General features: G+C 46.4%; 1 protein-coding gene across 1 annotated transcript in view; it reads right to left on the reverse strand.

The window, feature by feature from the left end:
- MYO18A (myosin XVIIIA) overlaps window positions 1-20,024 on the reverse strand; it is an 84,815-nt gene that overhangs the window by 37,812 nt on the left and 26,979 nt on the right. Inside the window, 6 exon segments of the mRNA XM_087702898.1 lie at window positions 7,885-8,039; window positions 8,220-8,347; window positions 9,545-9,656; window positions 12,581-12,700; window positions 13,828-13,917; window positions 15,441-15,584. Coding sequence (XP_087559024.1) covers window positions 7,885-8,039; window positions 8,220-8,347; window positions 9,545-9,656; window positions 12,581-12,700; window positions 13,828-13,917; window positions 15,441-15,584 — 749 coding nt within the window.

Here is a 20,024-nt window from a genome sequence, read left to right on the forward strand (position 1 = left end):
CGTCTGCCAGCTCCTTCAGATCCCTGGGGTGTAATCTGTCCGGTCCTGGTGATTTGAACTCATCTAGAGTTGACAGGTGCTCACTTACGATGTTCTTCCCTATTTCAACTTGTGTTCCTAATCTGATTTTTTGTGGTGCTGTTTTTGATAGCTTGGACTGTTTTATCCCTTTGTGTAAAGACAGATGCAAAAAATGAGTTAAAATAGTTCTGCTTTCTCCCTGTTGCTTGTCACCTTCTTGCCACTTTCTCCCAGCCATGTACCAATTGTTTCCTTAACCTTTTTCTTGTTTTTAACATGTTGGAAGAAGCTTTTTTTGTTATTCTTTACTTTTATGGCAAGCCTTTCTTTATTGTGAGCCTTAGCTTTCCTCACTTCATCTTTACAGGCTCGGGCTATTTGCTGATATTCTGCCTTAGTTATGTCCCCCCCCCTTTCCACTCTTTATATTTATCCTTTTTGTCTTTCAATTTGTCAGAGAGTTCTTTATGCAGCCATGCTGGTTTCTTTTGGGAGCTGTTATTTTTCTTCTTCATTGGTATTGTGCTAGACTGGGCTTTTGTAATCTCATTTTTCAAAATTTCCCAAGCTTCTTGAGTTGTTTTCATCCATGGAATTCTTCCCAAGCTCTCTCTAAGTTTATTGAAATTAGCTCTCTTAAAGTCCAAGATTCTAGTTTGACTTTGTTCTACTACTTGTGTTTGCATAATGTTGAATTCCAATATTGCATAGTCACTTGCCCCGCCAGGGTTCCTGTGGCTTCAACACCTCCTATCATTTCCTCTCTGTTCGTGAGAATTAAGTCTAATATGGCCGATCCCCTTGTTCCCTTCTCTCAATATATCAATCTATCATGTAACCTATCATGTCTATTTATCCATTCTATCCGTCTCCCTATCTCTCTCTCTCTCTCTCTCTCCATCCATCTCTCTCCCTCTCTATTGCTATCTCTATCTATCTATCTATCTATCTATCTATCTATCTATCTATCTATCTATCTATCTATCATCTATCTATCTATCTATCTATCTATCTATCTATCTATCTATCTACCTACCTACCTACCTACCTACCTACCTACCTACCTACCTACCTACCTACATCTATCTATCATCTATCTATCTATCTATCTATCTATCTATCTATCTATCTATCTATCTATCTATCTATCTATCTATCTATCTATCCTATTTATCTATCTTCTATCTATCTATCTATCTATCTATCTATCTATCTATCTATCTATCTATCTATCTATCTATCTATCTACCTACCTACCTACCTACCTACCTGCCTACATCTATCTATCTATCTATCTATCTATCTATCTATCTATCTATCTATCTATCTATCTATCTATCATCTATCTACCTCTCTCTAGCTTTATCTATCTCTAGCTCTCTCTCTATCTTATCTATTTCTATCTCTATGTATCTACCTACCTACCTATCATCCATCCATCATCTATCTATCTATCTATCTATCTATCTATCTATCTATCTGTCTGTCTGTCTGTCCTGTCTGTCTGTGCTGTCTATCTATCTGTCTGTCTATCTCTCTCATCTATCTATCTATCTCTCATCTATCTATCTCTCATCTATCTATCTATCTATCTATCTATCTATCTCTCATCTATCTATCTATCTCTCATCTATCTATCTATCATCTATCTATCTACATCTATCTATCTATCTATCTATCTATCTATCTATCTCTCATCTATCTACCTCATCTATCTATCTATCTCCAACCACCACTACCCTACCTACCACCTACCTATCATCCATCCATCCATCCATCCACCCACCCACCTACCATCCATCCATCCATCTGTCTATCTATCATCTATCTACCTACCTACCTATCTACCTACCTACCTACCTATCATCCATCCATCCATCCATCCATCCATCCATCCACCCACCCACCCTCCATCCATCCATCCATCCATCCACCTACCAACCTATCATCTATCTATCTATCTATCTATCTATCTATCTATCTATCTATCTATCTATCTCTCATCTATCTATCTATCTATCTATCTATCTATCTATCTATCTATCTATCTCTCATCTATCTATCTCTCATCTATCTATCTATCTATCTATCATCTATCTATCTCTATCTATCTATCTATCTATCTATCTATCTATCTATCTCTCATCTATCTATCTATCATCTATCTATCTATCTATCTATCTATCTATCTATCTATCTATCTATCTATCATCTATCTATCTATCTATCTATCTCTCATCTATCTATCTATCTATCTATCTCTCATCTATCTATCTATCTATCTATCTATCTATCTATCTATCTCTCATCTATCTATCTATCTATCTATCTATCTATCTATCTATCTATCTCTCATCTATCTATCTATCTATCATCTATCTATCTATCTATCTATCTATCTATCTCTCATCTATCTATCTATCTATCTATCTATCTATCTATCTCTCATCTATCTATCTATCTATCTATCTATCTATCTATCTATCTATCTCTCATCTATCTATCTATCTATCTATCTATCTATCTATCTATCTATCTATCTATCTCTCATCTATCTATCTCTCATCTATCTATCTATCTATCTATCATCTATCTATCTCTATCTATCTATCTATCTATCTATCTATCTATCTATCTATCTATCTATCTCTCATCTATCTATCTATCATCTATCTATCTATCTATCTATCTATCATCTATCTATCTATCTATCTATCTCTCATCTATCTATCTATCTATCTATCTCTCATCTATCTATCTATCTATCTATCTATCTATCTATCTATCTATCTCTCATCTATCTATCTATCTATCTATCTATCTATCTATCTATCTATCTATCTATCTCTCATCTATCTATCTATCTATCATCTATCTATCTATCTATCTATCTATCTATCTCTCATCTATCTATCTATCTATCTATCTATCTATCTCTCATCTATCTATCTATCTATCTATCTATCTATCTATCTCTCATCTATCTATCTATCATCTATCTATCTATCTATCTATCTATCTATCTCTCATCTATCTATCTATCATCTATCTATCTATCTATCTATCTATCTATCTATCTCTCATCTATCTATCTATCTATCTATCTATCTATCATCTATCTATCTATCTATCTATCTCTCATCTATCTATCTATCTATCTATCTATCTATCTATCTATCTATCTATCTATCTATCTCTCATCTATCTATCTATCTATCTATCTATCTATCTATCTATCTATCTATCTCTCATCTATCTATCTATCATCTATCTATCTATCTATCTATCTATCTATCTCTCATCTATCTATCTATCATCTATCTATCTATCTATCTATCTATCTATCTATCTCTCATCTATCTATCTATCTATCTATCTATCTATCTCTCATCTATCTATCTATCATCTATCTATCTATCTATCTATCTCTCATCTATCTATCTATCTATCTATCATCTATCTATCTCTATCTATCTATCTATCTATCTATCTATCTATCTATCTATCTATCTCTCATCTATCTATCTATCATCTATCTATCTATCTATCTATCTATCTATCTATCTATCTATCTCTCATCTATCTATCTATCTATCTATCTATCTCTCATCTATCTATCTATCTATCTATCTATCTATCTATCTATCTCTCATCTATCTATCTATCTATCTATCTCTCATCTATCTATCTATCTATCTATGTATCTATCTATCTATCTCTCATCTATCTATCTATCATCTATCTATCTATCTATCTATCTATCTATCTATCTATCTATCTATCTATCTATCTATCTATCTATCATCTATCTATCTCTATATATCTATCCATACCTACCTACCTACCATCTACTTAACTACTTACCTACCTATCCTGTACATCCATCCTTTAAATATGCCAGTCCCCCCTCCCCCCCTCTTATTTAGGCCCACCTCCCTGAAAGACCCACTCCGGGCTGAGTCCATAGAACCATAAAAGGCTCTACACACATACTATAGTTAGTAAAACCAGTTAGAAAGAAGGATAAAGTCATTAAAATGCAACCCTGTATGAAGGTCACGGGGGTCCGGGCGAAAGGGGGTCTCAAACAGGAGAGAGAGAGAGAGAGAGAGAGAGAGAGAGAGAGAACCTTGACCTGCCCTGCCTGGGGGAAGGGGATTGAGGAGAGGAAGCCCCCAGGCCAATTTGCAGCCTCAGCTGGAGTGACCTGTGTGTGTCTCTCGTTGTGTCCAGGCGTGGAGAGACGCAGCGCCTCTTTGCACCTGGTAATCAAGAGCAGCGTTAATGCCAGGGCTGCTCTCTGGAAATGGGACTTAATTAAGCTGCTTCTCCGCACCCCCCCCCCGCTGGGTCTTCCCACCCCCCTCCCGCACCCCCTCCCTCCTGCCTGCCTGCGATTACCGATTACGGTAATGAGATGAAAATGTGTGTGTGTCTCTCTCTCCTCCCCTTTTTTCCCCAGGCAGGGAGGGATGGCCAAGGCAGAAGGAACAGGGGGGGGGGCTCTTTCCCCTTCCTTCCTTTTCTTTTTTTCCTTTCTTTTGTCTTTTTTCTTCCATCTTTCTTTCTTTCCTGCCTTCCTTCCCCTCTTTCTCTCTCCCGCTCCCATCCTTCCTTCTTCCACTTTCTTTTTTTTTTCTTCCCTCTTTCTTTCTTTCCTTCCTTTCTTCATCCCTCTCCCCCTTTCTCTTTCTCTCTCATGCTCCCACCTTCCTTCTTCCACTTTCTTCCTTTTTCTTTTTCTTCCCTCTTTCTTTCCTTCATACCTCTTCCCCTTTCTCTCTCCCGTTCTCTCCTTCCTTCTTCCACTTTCTTCTTTTTCTTTTTCTTCCCTTTCTTTCCTTCCTTCCTACCTCTCCCCCTTTCTCTTTCTCTCTCACACTCCCTCCTTCCTTCTTCCACTTTCTTTTCTTTCATCTTTCTTTCTTTCCTTCCTTTCTTCACCCCTCTCCCCCTTTTCCTTTCTCTCTCCCGCTCCCTCCTTTTTCCTTGCACTTTTTTCTTTCTTTTCTTCCATCTCTTTCTCTTTCCTTCCTTCCTGCCTTCCTCTCCCCTTCTCTTTCTCCCCTTCATTCCCTCCCTTCCCTACTTCCTCTTCCTTCCTTCCTTTATCTTCATTCTTTCTTTTCTTCCATCTTTTTCTTTTTTCTTTCCTTCCTCCCTCCCTTCCTCCCCCCCTTTTCTTCCTTCCCTCCCTCCCTCCTTCTTCTCCTTCCTTTCTTTTTCTTTCTTTCCTTGTCTCTCCCTTCCTCCCTGCCTCCTTTTCATGGTTATCCGTGAGGTCTATGCTACACCCTATATAAATATATTTCCTTATAGGGTAACGTGAGTTTCAACCGAGCCGGTTTAATTTTTCCATCTCGTCGCAAGGCTCCATCTGATGCATTTGACAGGCTGCGGGGGATAACACTGGGAAAGAGTGTGTGTGTGTGTGTGTGTGTGTGTGTGTGTGTGTGTGTGTGTGTGTGTGTGTTGCATTTGTGCTGCATGGATCTTGTATTTCTTTCGAGGGGGAGATTCTTATGCTGCACGTGGAACCCCACCAGGGCATGTGCCAAGATACATGGAAGAATCAGCATTTCCAGAGAACCACTGGCATTCCTCCTCCTCCTCAGCTTTGCAATCCCCCCTCCTTGTAGCACTGATGTTGTTCCCTAGCTGGGTCATGAAATGTCTGCAAGAAAATTATCAGGCTCAGGGAGCACCAAGGACCCCGCAGTCCTCCTCCTCTTCCTCCTCCTCCTCCTCCTCTATGCAAACCCCTCTCCCTTCTAGCACTGATGATGTTCCCTACTTGGGTCGTGAAACGTCTGCCAGAAAAACCACAAGCTCAGAGACCACCAAGAACCCCACAATCTTCTTCCTCCTCCTCTTCCTCCCCACCCCCCCTTCTAGCACTGATGATGTTCCCTACTTGGGTCGTGAAACGTCTGCCAGAAAACCACCAAACTCTGAGAGCACCAAGGACCCCACACTCCTCCTCCTCCTCTTCCACCTCTTTCTCCTCCTTCTCCTCTTCCTCTTCCTTCTCCTCTTCCTCCTCTTTCTCCTTCTCCTCCTCTTTCTCTTCCTCCTCTTCCTCTTTCTCTTCCTCCTTCTCCTCCTCCTTCTCTTCCTCCTCTTTCTCCTTTTCCTCCTCCTCCCCCCCCTTCTAGCACTGATGATGTTCCCTACTTGGGTCGTGAAACGTCTGCCAGAAAACCACCAAACTCTGAGAGCACCAAGGACCCCACACTCCTCCTCCTCCTCTTCCACCTCTTTCTCCTCCTTCTCCTCTTCCTCTTCCTTCTCCTCTTCCTCCTCTTTCTCCTTCTCCTCCTCTTTCTCTTCCTCCTCTTCCTCTTTCTCTTCCTCCTTCTCCTCCTCCTTCTCTTCCTCCTCTTTCTCCTTTTCCTCCTCCTCCCCCCCCTTCTAGCACTGATGATGTTCCCTACTTGGGTCGTGAAACGTCTGCCAGAAAACCACCAAACTCTGAGAGCACCAAGGACCCCACACTCCTCCTCCTCCTCTTCCACCTCTTTCTCCTCCTTCTCCTCTTCCTCTTCCTTCTCCTCTTCCTCCTCTTTCTCCTTCTCCTCCTCTTTCTCTTCCTCCTCTTCCTCTTTCTCTTCCTCCTTCTCCTCCTCCTTCTCTTCCTCCTCTTTCTCCTTTTCCTCCTCCTCCCCCCCCTTCTAGCACTGATGATGTTCCCTACTTGGGTCGTGAAACGTCTGCCAGAAAACCACCAAGCTCAGAGAGCACCAAGGACCCCCCCAGTCTTCCTGCTCCTCCTCCTCCTCCCCAGCCTGGATCCTGCCCGCCTCCTCCTCCTCCGTGACCCGTCAAAACCGCGCTCGACTAAGCCGTGCCCGATTAAACCGTGTCGCTGACGTCATCAACAGGGCGACAACAACCAGCGCGGAGAAAGAAGGGCGCTTTAAATAGCGCTTTGAAAGCAAGCCGATTCAACTTAAGGTAAGGATTAGGTTTAGGGTTAGGTTTAGGGTTAGGTTTAGGGTTAGGTTAAGGGTTAGGTTAAGGGTTAGGTTAAGGGTTAGGGTTAGGTTTAGGGTTAGGTTAAGGGTTAGGTTAAGGGTTAGGGTTAGGTTTAGGGTTAGGTTTAGGGTTAGGTTAAGGGTTAGGTTTAGGGTTAGGTTAAGGTTTAGGGTTAGATTAAGGGTTAGGTTAAGGGTTAGGTTAAGGGTTAGGGTTAGATTAAGGGTTAGGTTAAGGGTTAGGTTAAGGGTTAGGGTTAGATTAAGGGTTAGGTTAAGGGTTAGGGTTAGGGTTAGATTAAGGGTTAGGTTAAGGGTTAGGTTAAGGGTTAGGGTTAGATTAAGGGTTAGGTTAAGGGTTAGGTTAAGGTTTAGGGTTAGATTAAGGGTTAGGTTAAGGATTAGGGTTAGATTAAGGGTTAGGTTAAGGGTTAGGTTAAGGGTTAGGGTTAGGGTTAGATTAAGGGTTAGGTTAAGGGTTAGGTTAAGGGTTAGGGTTAGATTAAGGGTTAGGTTAAGGGTTAGGTTAAGGGTTAGGGTTAGATTAAGGGTTAGGTTAAGGGTTAGGTTAAGGGTTAGGGTTAGGTTAAGGGTTAGGTTAAGGGTTATGTTAAGGGTTAGGGTTAGATTAAGGGTTAGGTTAAGGGTTAGGTTAAGGGTTAGGTTAAGGGTTAGGTTAAGGGTTAGGTTTAGGGTTAGGGTTAGGTTAAGGGTTAGGTTAAGGGTTAGGTTTAGGGTAAGGTTAGGGTTAGGGTTAGGGTTAGGGGTTAATTTTAGGTTTAGGGTTTACAGCGTGCTTCTGCGTTGTTGTCGCCCTGTTGATGACGTCAGCGACGCGGTTTCGTCGAGCGCGGTTTTGTGGTGGAACCCTCCTCCTCCTCTTCCTCACCGGCGCTGCTTCTTCTCCAGCTCGTGGTTGCGGCCCTGTTGCCCTTCCAGGTGGAGCTTCGTGTCCTGCAGTTCGGCTGTCAGCCGCTGGCATTTCTTCTTCAGGGTCTGCAGTGCCCGCTGGGTCTCCTCGCTGTCCGCCTGCAAGTCGGTCAGCTGCCAAGGGGAGGGGGCACGTTCAGCGGGCCCCGATCCTGTCCCGAGAGCCTGAAGCATCCCACCATCCCCTGAGGCCGCCAGAAGGGGGCTTCCGCCATACTCCTGCCCCATCCCACCGCTTGGGCAGGGCTCCGGATGCAAAAAACACCCCAGGGGGGGCTTTGAGTGACCCCTTACCCGTCTCTCTAGCTGCCGCTTGCTCTGCTGCTGCTCCTCCAGCTTGTCCTCAAACTCCTGATGCAGCCGCTTTTTGGTGAAGTCGATCTCCCGTGTTGCCCGCTCGTACTTCAGGCGCCATTCCCCACCTGCGGGCACCAGAAAGCCAGTGGACAGAGTGTCTTGGGGGTGAGGGCATTGCCCCCTCCTCAAAGCTAGCCCCTGCCTTGCTGGCAAGCTATGCTGGCTGGGGGATTCTGGGAGTGGAAGCCCTCCCCTCTTAAAGCATGCTGGCTGGGGGATTCTGGGAGTGGAAGCCCACCCCTCTTAAAGCAGGCTGTCTGGGGGATTCTGGGAGTGGAAGTCCTCCCCTCTTAAAGCAGGCTGGCTGGGGGATTCTGGGAGTGGAAGCCCACCCCTCTTAAAGCATGCTGGCTGGGGGATTCTGGGAGTGGAAGCCCACCCCTCTTAAAGCAGGCTGGCTGGGGGATTCTGGGAGTGGAAGTCCTCCCCTCTTAAAGCATGCTGGCTGGGGGATTCTGGGAGTGGAAGTCCTCCCCTCTTAAAGCAGGCTGTCTGGGGGATTCTGGGAGTGGAAGTCCTCCCCTCTTAAAGCATGCTGGATGGGGGATTCTGGGAGTGGAAGTCCTCCCCTCTTAAAGCATTGCTGGCTGGGGGATTCTGGGAGTGGAAGCCCTCCCCTCTTAAAGCAGGCTGGCTGGGGGATTCTGGGAGTGGAAGCCCACCCCTCTTAAAGCATGCTGGCTGGGGGATTCTGGGAGTGGAAGCCCTCCCCTCTTAAAGCATTGCTGGCTGGGGGATTCTGGGAGTGGAAGCCCTCCCCTCTTAAAGCATGCTGGCTGGGGGATTCTGGAGTGGAAGCCCACCCCTCTTAAAGCATGATGGCTGGGGATTCTGGGAGTGGAAGCCCACCCCTCTTAAAGCATTGCTGGCTGGGGGATTCTGGGAGTGGAAGCCCACCCCTCTTAAAGCATTGCTGGCTGGGGGATTCTGGGAGTGGAAGCCCACCCCTCTTAAAGCATGCTGGCTGGGGGATTCTGGGAGTGGAAGTCCTCCCCTCTTAAAGTATGCTGGCTGGGGGATTCTGGGAGTGGAAGCCCACCCCTCTTAAAGCATTGCTGGCTGGGGGATTCTGGGAGTGGAAGCCCACGTATCTTAAAGTTGCCAAGTTCAAGTAACCCTGTCCTAGAGCCACCACCTCTGCCCCTTTTCCCGTAAGTGACCCCTGGTCCAACTCTGCAAGAACCTGACCACAAGGCCTGGGGCCACCGAGGAGGAAGGAGGGGCGAGAACTGGCTGCAGGAGAGATGACCCAGGAGGCTCACCTGTGTCGTCATCGTCCATCTCCCCGTTGAGCTCAGCCGCCCGGATCAGGCGGGCCTCCATCACTTCCATCTCCATGGAGTCCATCTGTTTCTTGAGGGCATCGTACTTGGCCTGCACGCGGAGGGGGAGCAGGAGAGGGTCAGGAGGACGGCCCACCCCTCTCCCCATCAGGGCTGTCTCCCAAGGAAGGCATGCTCCCTAGGAGTTGTCTAGCCCAGAGGGTCCCCAACCTTCCGGACCTCAGGGACCACCAAATTCATAATTTTAAATCCCGCGGACCACTAATAGGATCTGCCTAATGACCGGCTGGATGGGTGTGTCTAGGTGGTCATGTGACTGGGTGGGTGTGGCCAATGCAATGCCACTCACGTCAAGGGGCGCCTCGCCAGCCTCTGCTCGCCCCTCCCCTCCCAGCCCCTCCTCGCCTGCCCACCCGGGGCTCCTTAGGGCCCCAACAGAGAGCAGTTGCTGGAGCTAAGCAGCCCCCAGGAGGAAGAGTTGGCACAACAGCTCAGTTCAAATTGGATCTGGCCGAGAAGGAGGCTCAGCAGAAGCACCTCACTGAGGACTAGGAGCATAGGCTTTCCAAGCAGAGGGAAGACCTGAGGGAGTGCAAAGCCAGGTGCCGGCGCCTGGAGGCTCACTGGGCTGAGATGGTCAGCCAGTTCCAGGCCATGATAACAGTCCCACTGGAACGAGGCCCTCCGGCTCTTCGCCAACAGCGGCTCTCCCTCCAGCCTTCGCCCAAAGCCCCCCACCAGGAGGCTGAAGCAGACCCCAAGTTGGGATTTCTGCCCCCCTCCGACCCCCACAAAAAGACCCCGAAGGGGGAGACTCTCTGCAGCAACACAAACATTCATTGCACGTATCCGTCCCAGGGGCCGTAATTTGAGCACCCCCCGATTTAGTGCAATATGAAAAATGGGAATAATTTTTCTGCGGACCACCAAAATTTTCTCGCGGTCCACCAGTGGTCCATGGACCCCCAGTTGGTGACCGCTGGTTTAGCCCACAGCTCTTCAACCTTGGCCACTTTAAGAACTGTGGATGTCACCAATTGTGACCCGGACTGTGGGGGGGCGATATACTGACTCTGTAAACCGCTTAGAGAGGGCCGAAAGCCCTATGAAGCGGTATATAAGTCTAACTGCTATAGCACCATATTTGTATGCCCAAATATGGGAGGGTGCCTACTGCTTGTATGGAGAGGAGAAATCGTAGCTTAGAGGTTAATATAACTGCCTAACATGTAAAAACAGCCCAGGTTCGAATCCCAACGAGGGTATGGAAATAGATCTAGAAATAGATCTATACTAGTCTCCCTCGCTTGGGGAATTCTGGACGTTGACATCCACAAGTGGCCAAAATTTGAAAACCATACTATGGTTTAATCGAACGCAGAATGGTGTTGACCAATGACTCGGACCTGAGGCTGGACCGGCCCTGGAGAGAGGAGGGATTGCGTGTTGTGATTTTATCGTTCTTTCAGGCAAAGTGTAGGGGTCCCCGTTGCATCCCCCAGGCTCAAAATGCACTTCCAGGAGCTCATGGCCCAGCATTGAGCATAACCAGGTGAGAAATGGGCCAATTTTCTTAAGGGTTTTTAAAATATTGCTTCTCAAACCTGGAAATGAAATTGTTTATTAATGTACTACCAGAAAGTTATAGTCATTGTTATGGAAGTTTTTTTTTTTTGCTATGAAATAAGAGTGTTTGATCATATGATATATGAAGGACGATAATGTATTCAATGTACAAGAATGGGATGATTTGAATCCTATGTATAATTGTAAGCATCAACCATGTTATACTGGAAAGATTTCTATATGTTAAATGGACTAATGATGATGTAATGAAAAATTGATACATATATGAATCAAAATGTTCAATAACTACTTGGATTAGCAATGGGAAACTATTTCTGGAGTTTAATATGCCACACTATAAGTATTGTATACTCCATGGATGACTAATAGTGGTAACTCGAACACATAATGCTCAATGCTAAGGATGTATTTAGTTATGTTTGATGGATAACCAGTGATCTTATTTTTAATTGTAAAAACTGAGGCACAAAAGTTTGTAACCAAACGACACGCTTGACGAAATGGAGGAAAGTTTTTTTATATGTGTTGTTTTGTTTTTGTTGGTTTTAAATATATCTATATCTATCTATCTATCTATCTATCTATCATCTATCTATACATACATACATACACGTATGTATGTATGTATGTATGTATGTATGTATGTATGTATGTATGTATGTATGACTTTAAATATATACCTTTCTCCCTGGCTCAGCTGATAAGGAGAAGAACTCTGTGGCTTAGTGGTTAACACAGTTGCCTAAGATGCAATACAGCACAGGTTCTAATCTCAGTAAGGGTATGGCTAGCTGATGAGAGCTAAATAGCTTGAAATAGATCTATACTAGTCTCCTTTTATTTATTTATATATATTTATTATATATTTATTATATTATATATATATATAAAATATTTTAAAAAACTCGTTTCAAGACGTCTGTTTCCATTTTGGATACGCTACAGGTGGAAACACCCTTGCTAGCAACATTGCTGCCATGACTATGAGTAGTCCTTGATTTACAACAGTCCATTTAGTGACGGTTCAAAGGTTTACAAAGGTTTCTCTCTTTTTTGAGAGAAAAAGGTGCGTCTTATACTCCAAAAAATATGGTAGTAACAAGGTCAGCCAATGGGAGCTGAAACAGCCTGGAGCCTAGGCGTGGCTTAGCTCTGTAGCTCTAAGTCTGTGCTGAGCTGAAAATTAGTCCGCTGCTCTGAACTGAAACCGTTCTCTCCTCTGCCTGTGTTTGCTTGGATTCTCTCCACCACGTTGGAAAAACCGGCTTTTGGTATTGTATATTTCATACGTCACTTCTTTCCCCGATGCCGTTGTAAGTTTGAACCGTCACTAAACGAACTGTCGTGAATCGAGGATTACCTGTGTTCCAGAGGCAACCTAAGGGTCACTTGTGAATCCAACCCCAAACCCTGAAGCTCTCGGCTGACCTGAAGTTCTTTCATCTCCTTCTCTGCCCGGAGGCGTTCGGCCGTCTCCGCGTCCAGAAGCTGGGAAGCCGATTCTCCTGTGTTCCTCTCGTCCGTTAGCTCCGACGTCAACTCTGCGACCTGAAAAGTGGGGGGGGGGGGGGGTGACACCAAAGACTGGTCAAAAGTGGGGAGGGGGTGGGAATGGAAGCACCCCCTGGAATTCCTTTCCCTCCAAAGAGAATCGGCCCTCTGCCCCTCAAACATCTGGCTCTGTGGAACTCCCTGCCACTGGCCTGAAAGGACAGACTGGGTTAACGTAAGAATCCCTTTTATTCATTCCTTTCTTTATACAAATTTCTTGCTTCATAAAATTTCGTTCTCTCATCCTTTTCTTTCTTTTTCTCTCTCTTTCCTTCTATCCTTTTTTCTTTTTCTTCCCTTTTCTTTCTTTCCTTTCTTCTTTTTTTTCTTTCTAAAATTTATTTATTTGCAGAAAATTATTTATTTATAGTATTATTTCCTATTTATTTATTTATTTATTTATAGAACATATGGATAAAAAGGCATTTATTTATTTATAGAATGTATTGACCGATTGACTATCTATTTATAGAATTTATTTATAAAAATTCATTGGCTTTGTTTATGGAAATTATCCGTTTGCTACTTAGGCACAGAATGTATTCATTTTGTTTATTTACAAGACTAAGGTTATAAAATTCATTACAGGCAGTTTATAAGAATATAAACCCCATCCGGGGAATTCTGGGAGTTGAAGTCCACTTCTCTTAAAGGGGCCATACCTAAAAAAAAAATTAGCTCTGATTTCAGAGGAGAAAGATCAATAAATTAAATTCATGAATTCATCAGCCTTCGAGAGATGCTTCGAGACTATGTCCTAAACCCAGGCAGTCCTCGGCTTATGACCCACAACTGAGACCCACATTTCTGCCGCTAAGCGAGTTAAACTGAGTTTTGCCCCGTTTTACGACCTTTCTTGCCGCAGCGGTAGAGCGAATCATTACATCACTCGTCAGAAGGTCGCAAAAGGGGATCCCGCGACCGTCACAAATGTGAGTCAGTGGCCAAGGGTCTGAATTTCAGTCACGCGACCACGGGGAATGTTGCAATGGCCGTTAAGCGTGAAAAACGGCCGTAAGTCGCTATTTTTTCCAGTGCCGTTGCAACTTTGAACGGACTCTAAGCGAATGGTCGTAGGTCGAGGACCGCCTGTAGTTAAAGGGGAGGGGGTTTCGAGGCCTCACCTTGCCCTCCAGGCGGTCGCTGCTCAGCCGCAGTTCGTTCCGGTCCTTCTCCACCTTCTCCAAACGGCCCTTCAGCTGCTGGATTTCTTCCTGAAGAAGAAAGAAGGGGAAGGGGGCTTCGAGAGCAGCCCTGGATTGGGAAGGAGGGACCCTGGAGGTCTTCTAGACCAACCCCCTGCCCCAGGCCTTCCCAGTCTCCTCTTGAAGAGCTCCAGGGACAGAGCATCCCGAGTTTCTGGAAGGATTGATTCTTCCGATGGCCAAGAAATCTCCCCTTACTCCCAGTTGGATCTTCCTCGGAGGAGTTTCTACACACTGCCCACACTCCCTCCCTTTTTCCACCCTTTGTAGCTTTCTTTCCTTCCTTCCTATCTTTTTTTCCTTCCTTCCTTCCCTCCCCTCACTTTAACTTTCTCATCTTCCTTCCTCACTTTTTTCCATTCTTCCTTCCTTCCTTTTTCCTTCCTGCCTCCCTCCTTCCCCCTCCCTCTCTCATCTTTTATCTTTCTTTCCTTCCTTCTTCTTCCCCCTCCATCCTCCCTCTCTCCTCCCTCCCTCTTTCTTTCCTCCCTTCCTCCCCAACCCTCCTCCCTCTCTCCTCCCTCCCTCATTTTTTTCTTTCTTTCCTTCCTTCTTCCTCCCTCCTCCCTCCCTCATCTTTTTTCTTTCGTTCTTTCTTTCCTTCCTTCTTCCTCCCCCTCCATCCTCCCTCTCTCCTCCCTCTTTCTTTCCTTCCTTCCTTCCTCCCCATCCCTCCTCCCTCTCTCCTCCCTCCCTCATCTTTTTTCTTTCTTTCCTTCCTTCCTCCTCATCCCTCTTCCCTCCCTCATTTTTTCTTTCCTTCATCCTTCCCTCCCCCTCTCTCCCTCATCTTTTATCTTTCTTTCTTCCTTCCTTCTTCCTCCCCCACCCTCCTCCCTCTCTCCTTCCTCCCTCATCCTTTTTCGTCCCTTCCCCCTCATCTTTTTTCTTTCTTTCCTTCCTTCCTCCCTCTCTCTTCCCTCCCTCATCTTCTTTCTTTCTTTCCTTCCTTCATTCCTATCTTTTCTCCCTCTCTCCCTCCCACTAGAGTCCCAGGGCTGGAAGGGACCTTGGAGGCCTTCTAGTCCAGGCCCTTGGTTGAGCAGGAGACCTTATAATCATTTTAGGCCAAACGTCCGTCCGATCTCTTCTTGAAAACCTCCAGCCATGAACCTCTGAAGGTAAAGCCATTTTTTGGGACTAAACTATCCCAAAATTCCCCCCTATTTCCAGGTTGGATCCCCCTCCAACTTCAACTCCTAGAATTCCCCAGCCAGCACGCTTTCAGGTGGCTGGATGTAGAATCCTCGGGTGGGAAGGGACCTTGGAGGTCTTCTAGACCAACCCCCACCCCCGTGTCCAAGGCAAAAGTCCTTATGCCATCCCTGAGAAACAAGAGGCCCAATCTCTTCTTGAACCTAATCCAACCCTTGTTGGCTGGGGAATTCTGGGAGTTGAAGTCCACCCATCTTAGACTGGCCAAAGGTTGAGAGGCATTGGGCCAGAGGGATCAACAATGGTCAAGAAGACCACCTCCCCAGACCCCCAACCGAGGGGCCTCCCTCCCTCCTCCAACCTAGAGACCCACGCACATCTTTGGCCCTGATTTGGTCCTCCGTGAGCTGGACTTCGATGAGAGGCCGGACGGTGGTGAAGAGTTTCCACCAAGGCCAGTCCTTCACTCCCTTGTTCTTCTTGATGTTCTTCTGAACGCAGCGGATGGCCAGGTCCTGGATCTGCATTTTTTGGGGGGGGGGGTGACAAGAGGGGGGAGGAAAGTCTGTTAGGTCAGGAGGAGCCCCTTCCCCTACACAGGTGTGAGCAGAGCAGAAACCAAGACCCTCGGCCCATCTCTATGGTGCTTCCGAAGACTTCAAAGAGGCCAAAGGAAGAACTCAACTGAAGAGAGGACCATGCTGGTTCTTTTTTGCTACATTTCTCTCTCCCTCCATCCATCTCCATCTCTCTATCATCTGTCTCTCCATCCGTCCGTCCGTCCATCCATCCATCCATCCATCCATCCATCCATCATCTGTCTCTCCATTCATCCGTCCATCCATCCATCATCTCTCTCTCTGTCCATCCATCCATCTATATCATCTCTCTCTCCATCCGTCCATCCATCCATCCATCCATCTATCATCTATCTATCATCTGTCTCTCCATCCATCCGTCCATCCATCCATCCATCCATCATCTGTCTTTCCATCCATCCGTCCATCCATCCATCTATCATCTCTCTCTCAATCCGTCCGTCCATCCATCCATCCATCTATCATCTGTCTCTCCATCCGTCCATCCATCCATCTATCCTCTTTCTCAATCCGTCCATCCATCCATCCATCCATCTATCAACTGTCTCTCCATCCGTCCATCCATCCATCCATCCATCCATCCATCCATCCATCATCTGTCTCTCCATCCATCCGTCCATCCATCCATCCATCCATCTATCATCTGTCTTTCCATCCATCCGTCCATCCATCCATCTATCATCTCTCTCTAAATCTGTCCGTCCATCCATCCATCCATCCATCCATCCATCCATCCATCCATCTATCTATCATCTGTCTCTCCATCCGTCCATCTGTCTCTCCATCCGTCCATCCATCCATCCATCCATCCATCCATCCATCCATCCATCTATCATCTGTCTTTCCATCCATCCGTCCATCCATCCATCTATCATCTCTCTCTAAATCTGTCCGTCCATCCATCCATCCATCCATCCATCCATCTATCTATCATCTGTCTCTCCATCCGTCCATCTGTCTCTCCATCCGTCCATCCGTCCATCCATCCATCCATCCATCCATCCATCTATCATCTGTCTCTCCATCCGTCCATCTGTCTCTCCGTCCGTCCGTCCGTCCGTCCGTCCGTCCATCCATCCATCCATCCATCCATCCATCCATCCATCCATCCATCCATTCATCCATGACCTGGATGGCAGAGAATCTCCCCAGACAGGAGTCAACTGGACTGTCTTGTTTGTTTTCTAAAAAGTTTTTTTTTAAGTCTCATACACACATTTACAAGTATACATTCTCATGGTTATTATTCTTATCAGATTTTAACGCTTTTAAACATTCATTTTTCCATATAAAAGGTTAAAATACAGGATCGGGGTTTCTTTGCTTACCATCCCATACGCCTCTTTTGTTCTGCCGCCACTTTCCTTTCTTTTTCTCCCTCCCTCCCTTCTCTACTTTCTTCTTTCCTCCTCTCCTTTCCCTTCTTCCCCTTCCTCTCCCCTGCTCCTCTCTTCCTCTGCCCCTTCCTGCCCTCTCTCCTCCTCTCCCTCTCCTTTCCTCTTCCTTCCTTCCCTCTCCTTCCCTCTCTTCTGGACTGTCTGGTGTCTCTTTGAAGGCGCTTCGCTTCTCATGCAAGAAGCGTCTTCCGTTCTGACTGGGTGTTGGGGAAGAGAAGGAAGCATGGCCCAACATGGGAGAACAAACTCATCAGGAATAGATTCAGCACTTCCAGCTGCATTTCAAAGGCAAAGTCCCCTCTTTCGAAGACTACAAAGCCCATCTTTCGGACAGAGAGGACGGCTGGTTTGAACGAGGGTTCAAAGAGGCCATCTATCTCCAAATTGAACAGTTCTTTCTCTCTCTCTCAACAGAGGGGCGGGGGGGGAGGATACGATATCATTTATCTCCAGTCTACAACTCGGTCTTTTCAATGGTTCCAAGAAGGCTCCACCCTCATTTGCACCACTCAGGTGACTGAGGACACAGGTAAACCTCCAGGTGGCCTCAACGACCTTCTAAAAGGATGCAAATGAGCAGCTGTCTGCAAGGAATAGAAATCTCTTCCCTTCCCCACCATCCAGTCAGAGCTGAAGAAGCTCCTTGGATGAGAAGCAAAATGCCTTCCAAAGAAAAATAGGAAAGTCCAGTTGCCCCTTGAAAAATCATCCTTTGGGGCAACCAGGACCTGGATGACGGAGAATCTCTACTCTTTTAAGAATACAATTTGGGATGAAGACCCTTGGAATGGGGTAGGAATAAGGAATGGATTTCCAGAGGGAAAAATCGCAGACTACAGGAACCATTTGCACCACTCGGGTGACCCTGAGGACACAGATAAAACCTCCAAGTGGCCTCAAGGACCCTCCAAATGGAAGCAAATGACCAGCTGTCTGAAGGAGCATGAATCCTTCCCTTCCCCTCCATCCAGTCAGAACTGAAGAAGCTTCTTGGATGAGAAGGGAAACGTCTTCAGAGAAAAACCAGAAACTCCAGTTGCCTCCTGGATAAAAGCCCCTTTGGGACGAGTGAAATTTCCATACCTATAGTTAAGTTTCCTGAGTTGGAGCTCCTGCTTCCCGTAGTCTGCATTTTTTCCCCCCTCTGGAAATCCATTCCTATGGATTGGATTTCCAGAGGATTCAGGTGTGGGAGAAGGAATGGATTTCCAGAGGGAAAGAAATTGCAGACTAATAGGAACCATTTGCACCACTCAGGTGACCTTGAGGACACAGAGAAACCTCCAAGTGGCCTCAAGGACCCTCTCAAAGGATGCAAAGGACCAGCTGTCTGCAAGGGGTTTCAATCCTTCCATTCCCCACCATCCAGTCAGAGCTGAAGAAGCTTCTTGGAGGAGAAGGGAAACGTCTTCAAAGACCAACAAGGACATCCAGTTTCCTCTTGAAAAAAAAAAGCCCCAATCACCTGGAGCAGCCGTCATCAACTGGTGCTCTGCAGAAATTTCTTTTTGGCATTTTTTATATTGCACCAAATTATCTTTTTTTTTAAAAAAAAAGAATTGGAATTGAAATGATGAATTTAGTGGTCTCTGAGGTCCGATAGGTTGGTGACCTGAGAATCTCCAGAGACAAATCTTACGAACTGTTGCACTGTCCAAAAAAACTCTGCGTGTTTCTGCAACGAGCAAAAACCTTCGATCTGTAAGTGCCGTCTCGGAGGGGAGCATTGGAAATGTAATAACTACCCGAACAAGCGAATAAAATAAAAAGAGGGAGGAAGGGGGGGGGAGGCTTGCACGGTGAACCCACCGCCCCCAACCCCCAACAGCCCCCAGACCCACCTGCCTTGCCTTCCTTTCTCCAGGACAGACTACTCCAGACACACATACGCAGCCCCCCAACACCATATAACCTTTGCCGGAGAATGGTGAAGAGGCACGAGGAGCACACATTTCCCTTCCTACCTGTTGCAAAGCTGAAGAGGCGGCTTTCAAGGCCGAGGGGGGGGAGAGGGAGGGGGTGGGCAACAAGTGGAATAGGGGGTGGGTGGGTGAGTGGGCGGAAGCTGTTGCTTTCTGTGGCTGCTACTTCAAATGGAGCCCACAGTTCTAGTTTTCCCGGCCCGGGGTTTATTTGGGAAGAGGCGAAGCTGCCCATTTTAGGATAAGGAGAGAGAGAGGCGTAAACACAGCAGGGGAGGGGAGGGGAGGGGGGGGAGAGGGCAGGAGGAGTGTGCTTCTGTGTGTGTGCTTCTATGTGTGCGTGTGTGACTCACTCCGCTTCTGCCTCGCCTGACTTTTAAGGAAGACTGTATATCTGCACGCCCACAGAGAGAACGGGCGCAGGAGTCCTGGGGGTCTCTCTCAGCTGCCTGGTTTTCCTGCAGATGTTTCACACACCCCCACTCCCCAAAGTAGGTAACGTCATCAGGGCTAGGAGGGAGGGGGGGTTGGAGAGAGGAGGAGGGGCGGGGAGACAGAGGAGGGGGAAGAGGGGGGAGAGGGAGGAAGATGACGACTGGTGCTCTCTGAGCTGGGTGGTTTTCTCGAAGACGTTTCAAGACCCAACTAGGGAACATCATCAGTGCTAGAAGGAAGGGGGGTTTGCAGAGAGGAGGAAGGAAAGGAGGAGGGGGAGGAAGAGACGGAAAGAGTAGAGGACTTCAGGGTCCTTGGTGCTCTCTGAGCTTGGTGGCTTCCATACAGACATTTCATTACCCAACTAGGTAACGACATCAGTGCTAATAGGGTGTTGGGTTTGCGGAGTGGAGGAGGAGTAGAAAGGGAGGAAGAGAAGGAGAAAGAAATGGGGGGGGTCCCTGGTGCTCTCTGAGCTGGGTGGTTTTCTCGAAGACGTTTCAAGACCCAACTAGGGAACATCATCAGTGCTAGAAGGGAGTAGGGGTTGTGGAGAGGAGGGAGAGGAGGAGGAGGAGGAAGAGGAAGGGAAAAAGGAGGAGGAAGAG

This window comes from Thamnophis sirtalis, unplaced genomic scaffold (assembly GCF_051295495.1).
Source record: "Thamnophis sirtalis isolate CommonGarterSnake01/CBP01778 unplaced genomic scaffold, rThaSir2_p1.2 scaffold_17, whole genome shotgun sequence".
NCBI classification, from domain to species: domain Eukaryota; kingdom Metazoa; phylum Chordata; class Lepidosauria; order Squamata; family Natricidae; genus Thamnophis; species Thamnophis sirtalis.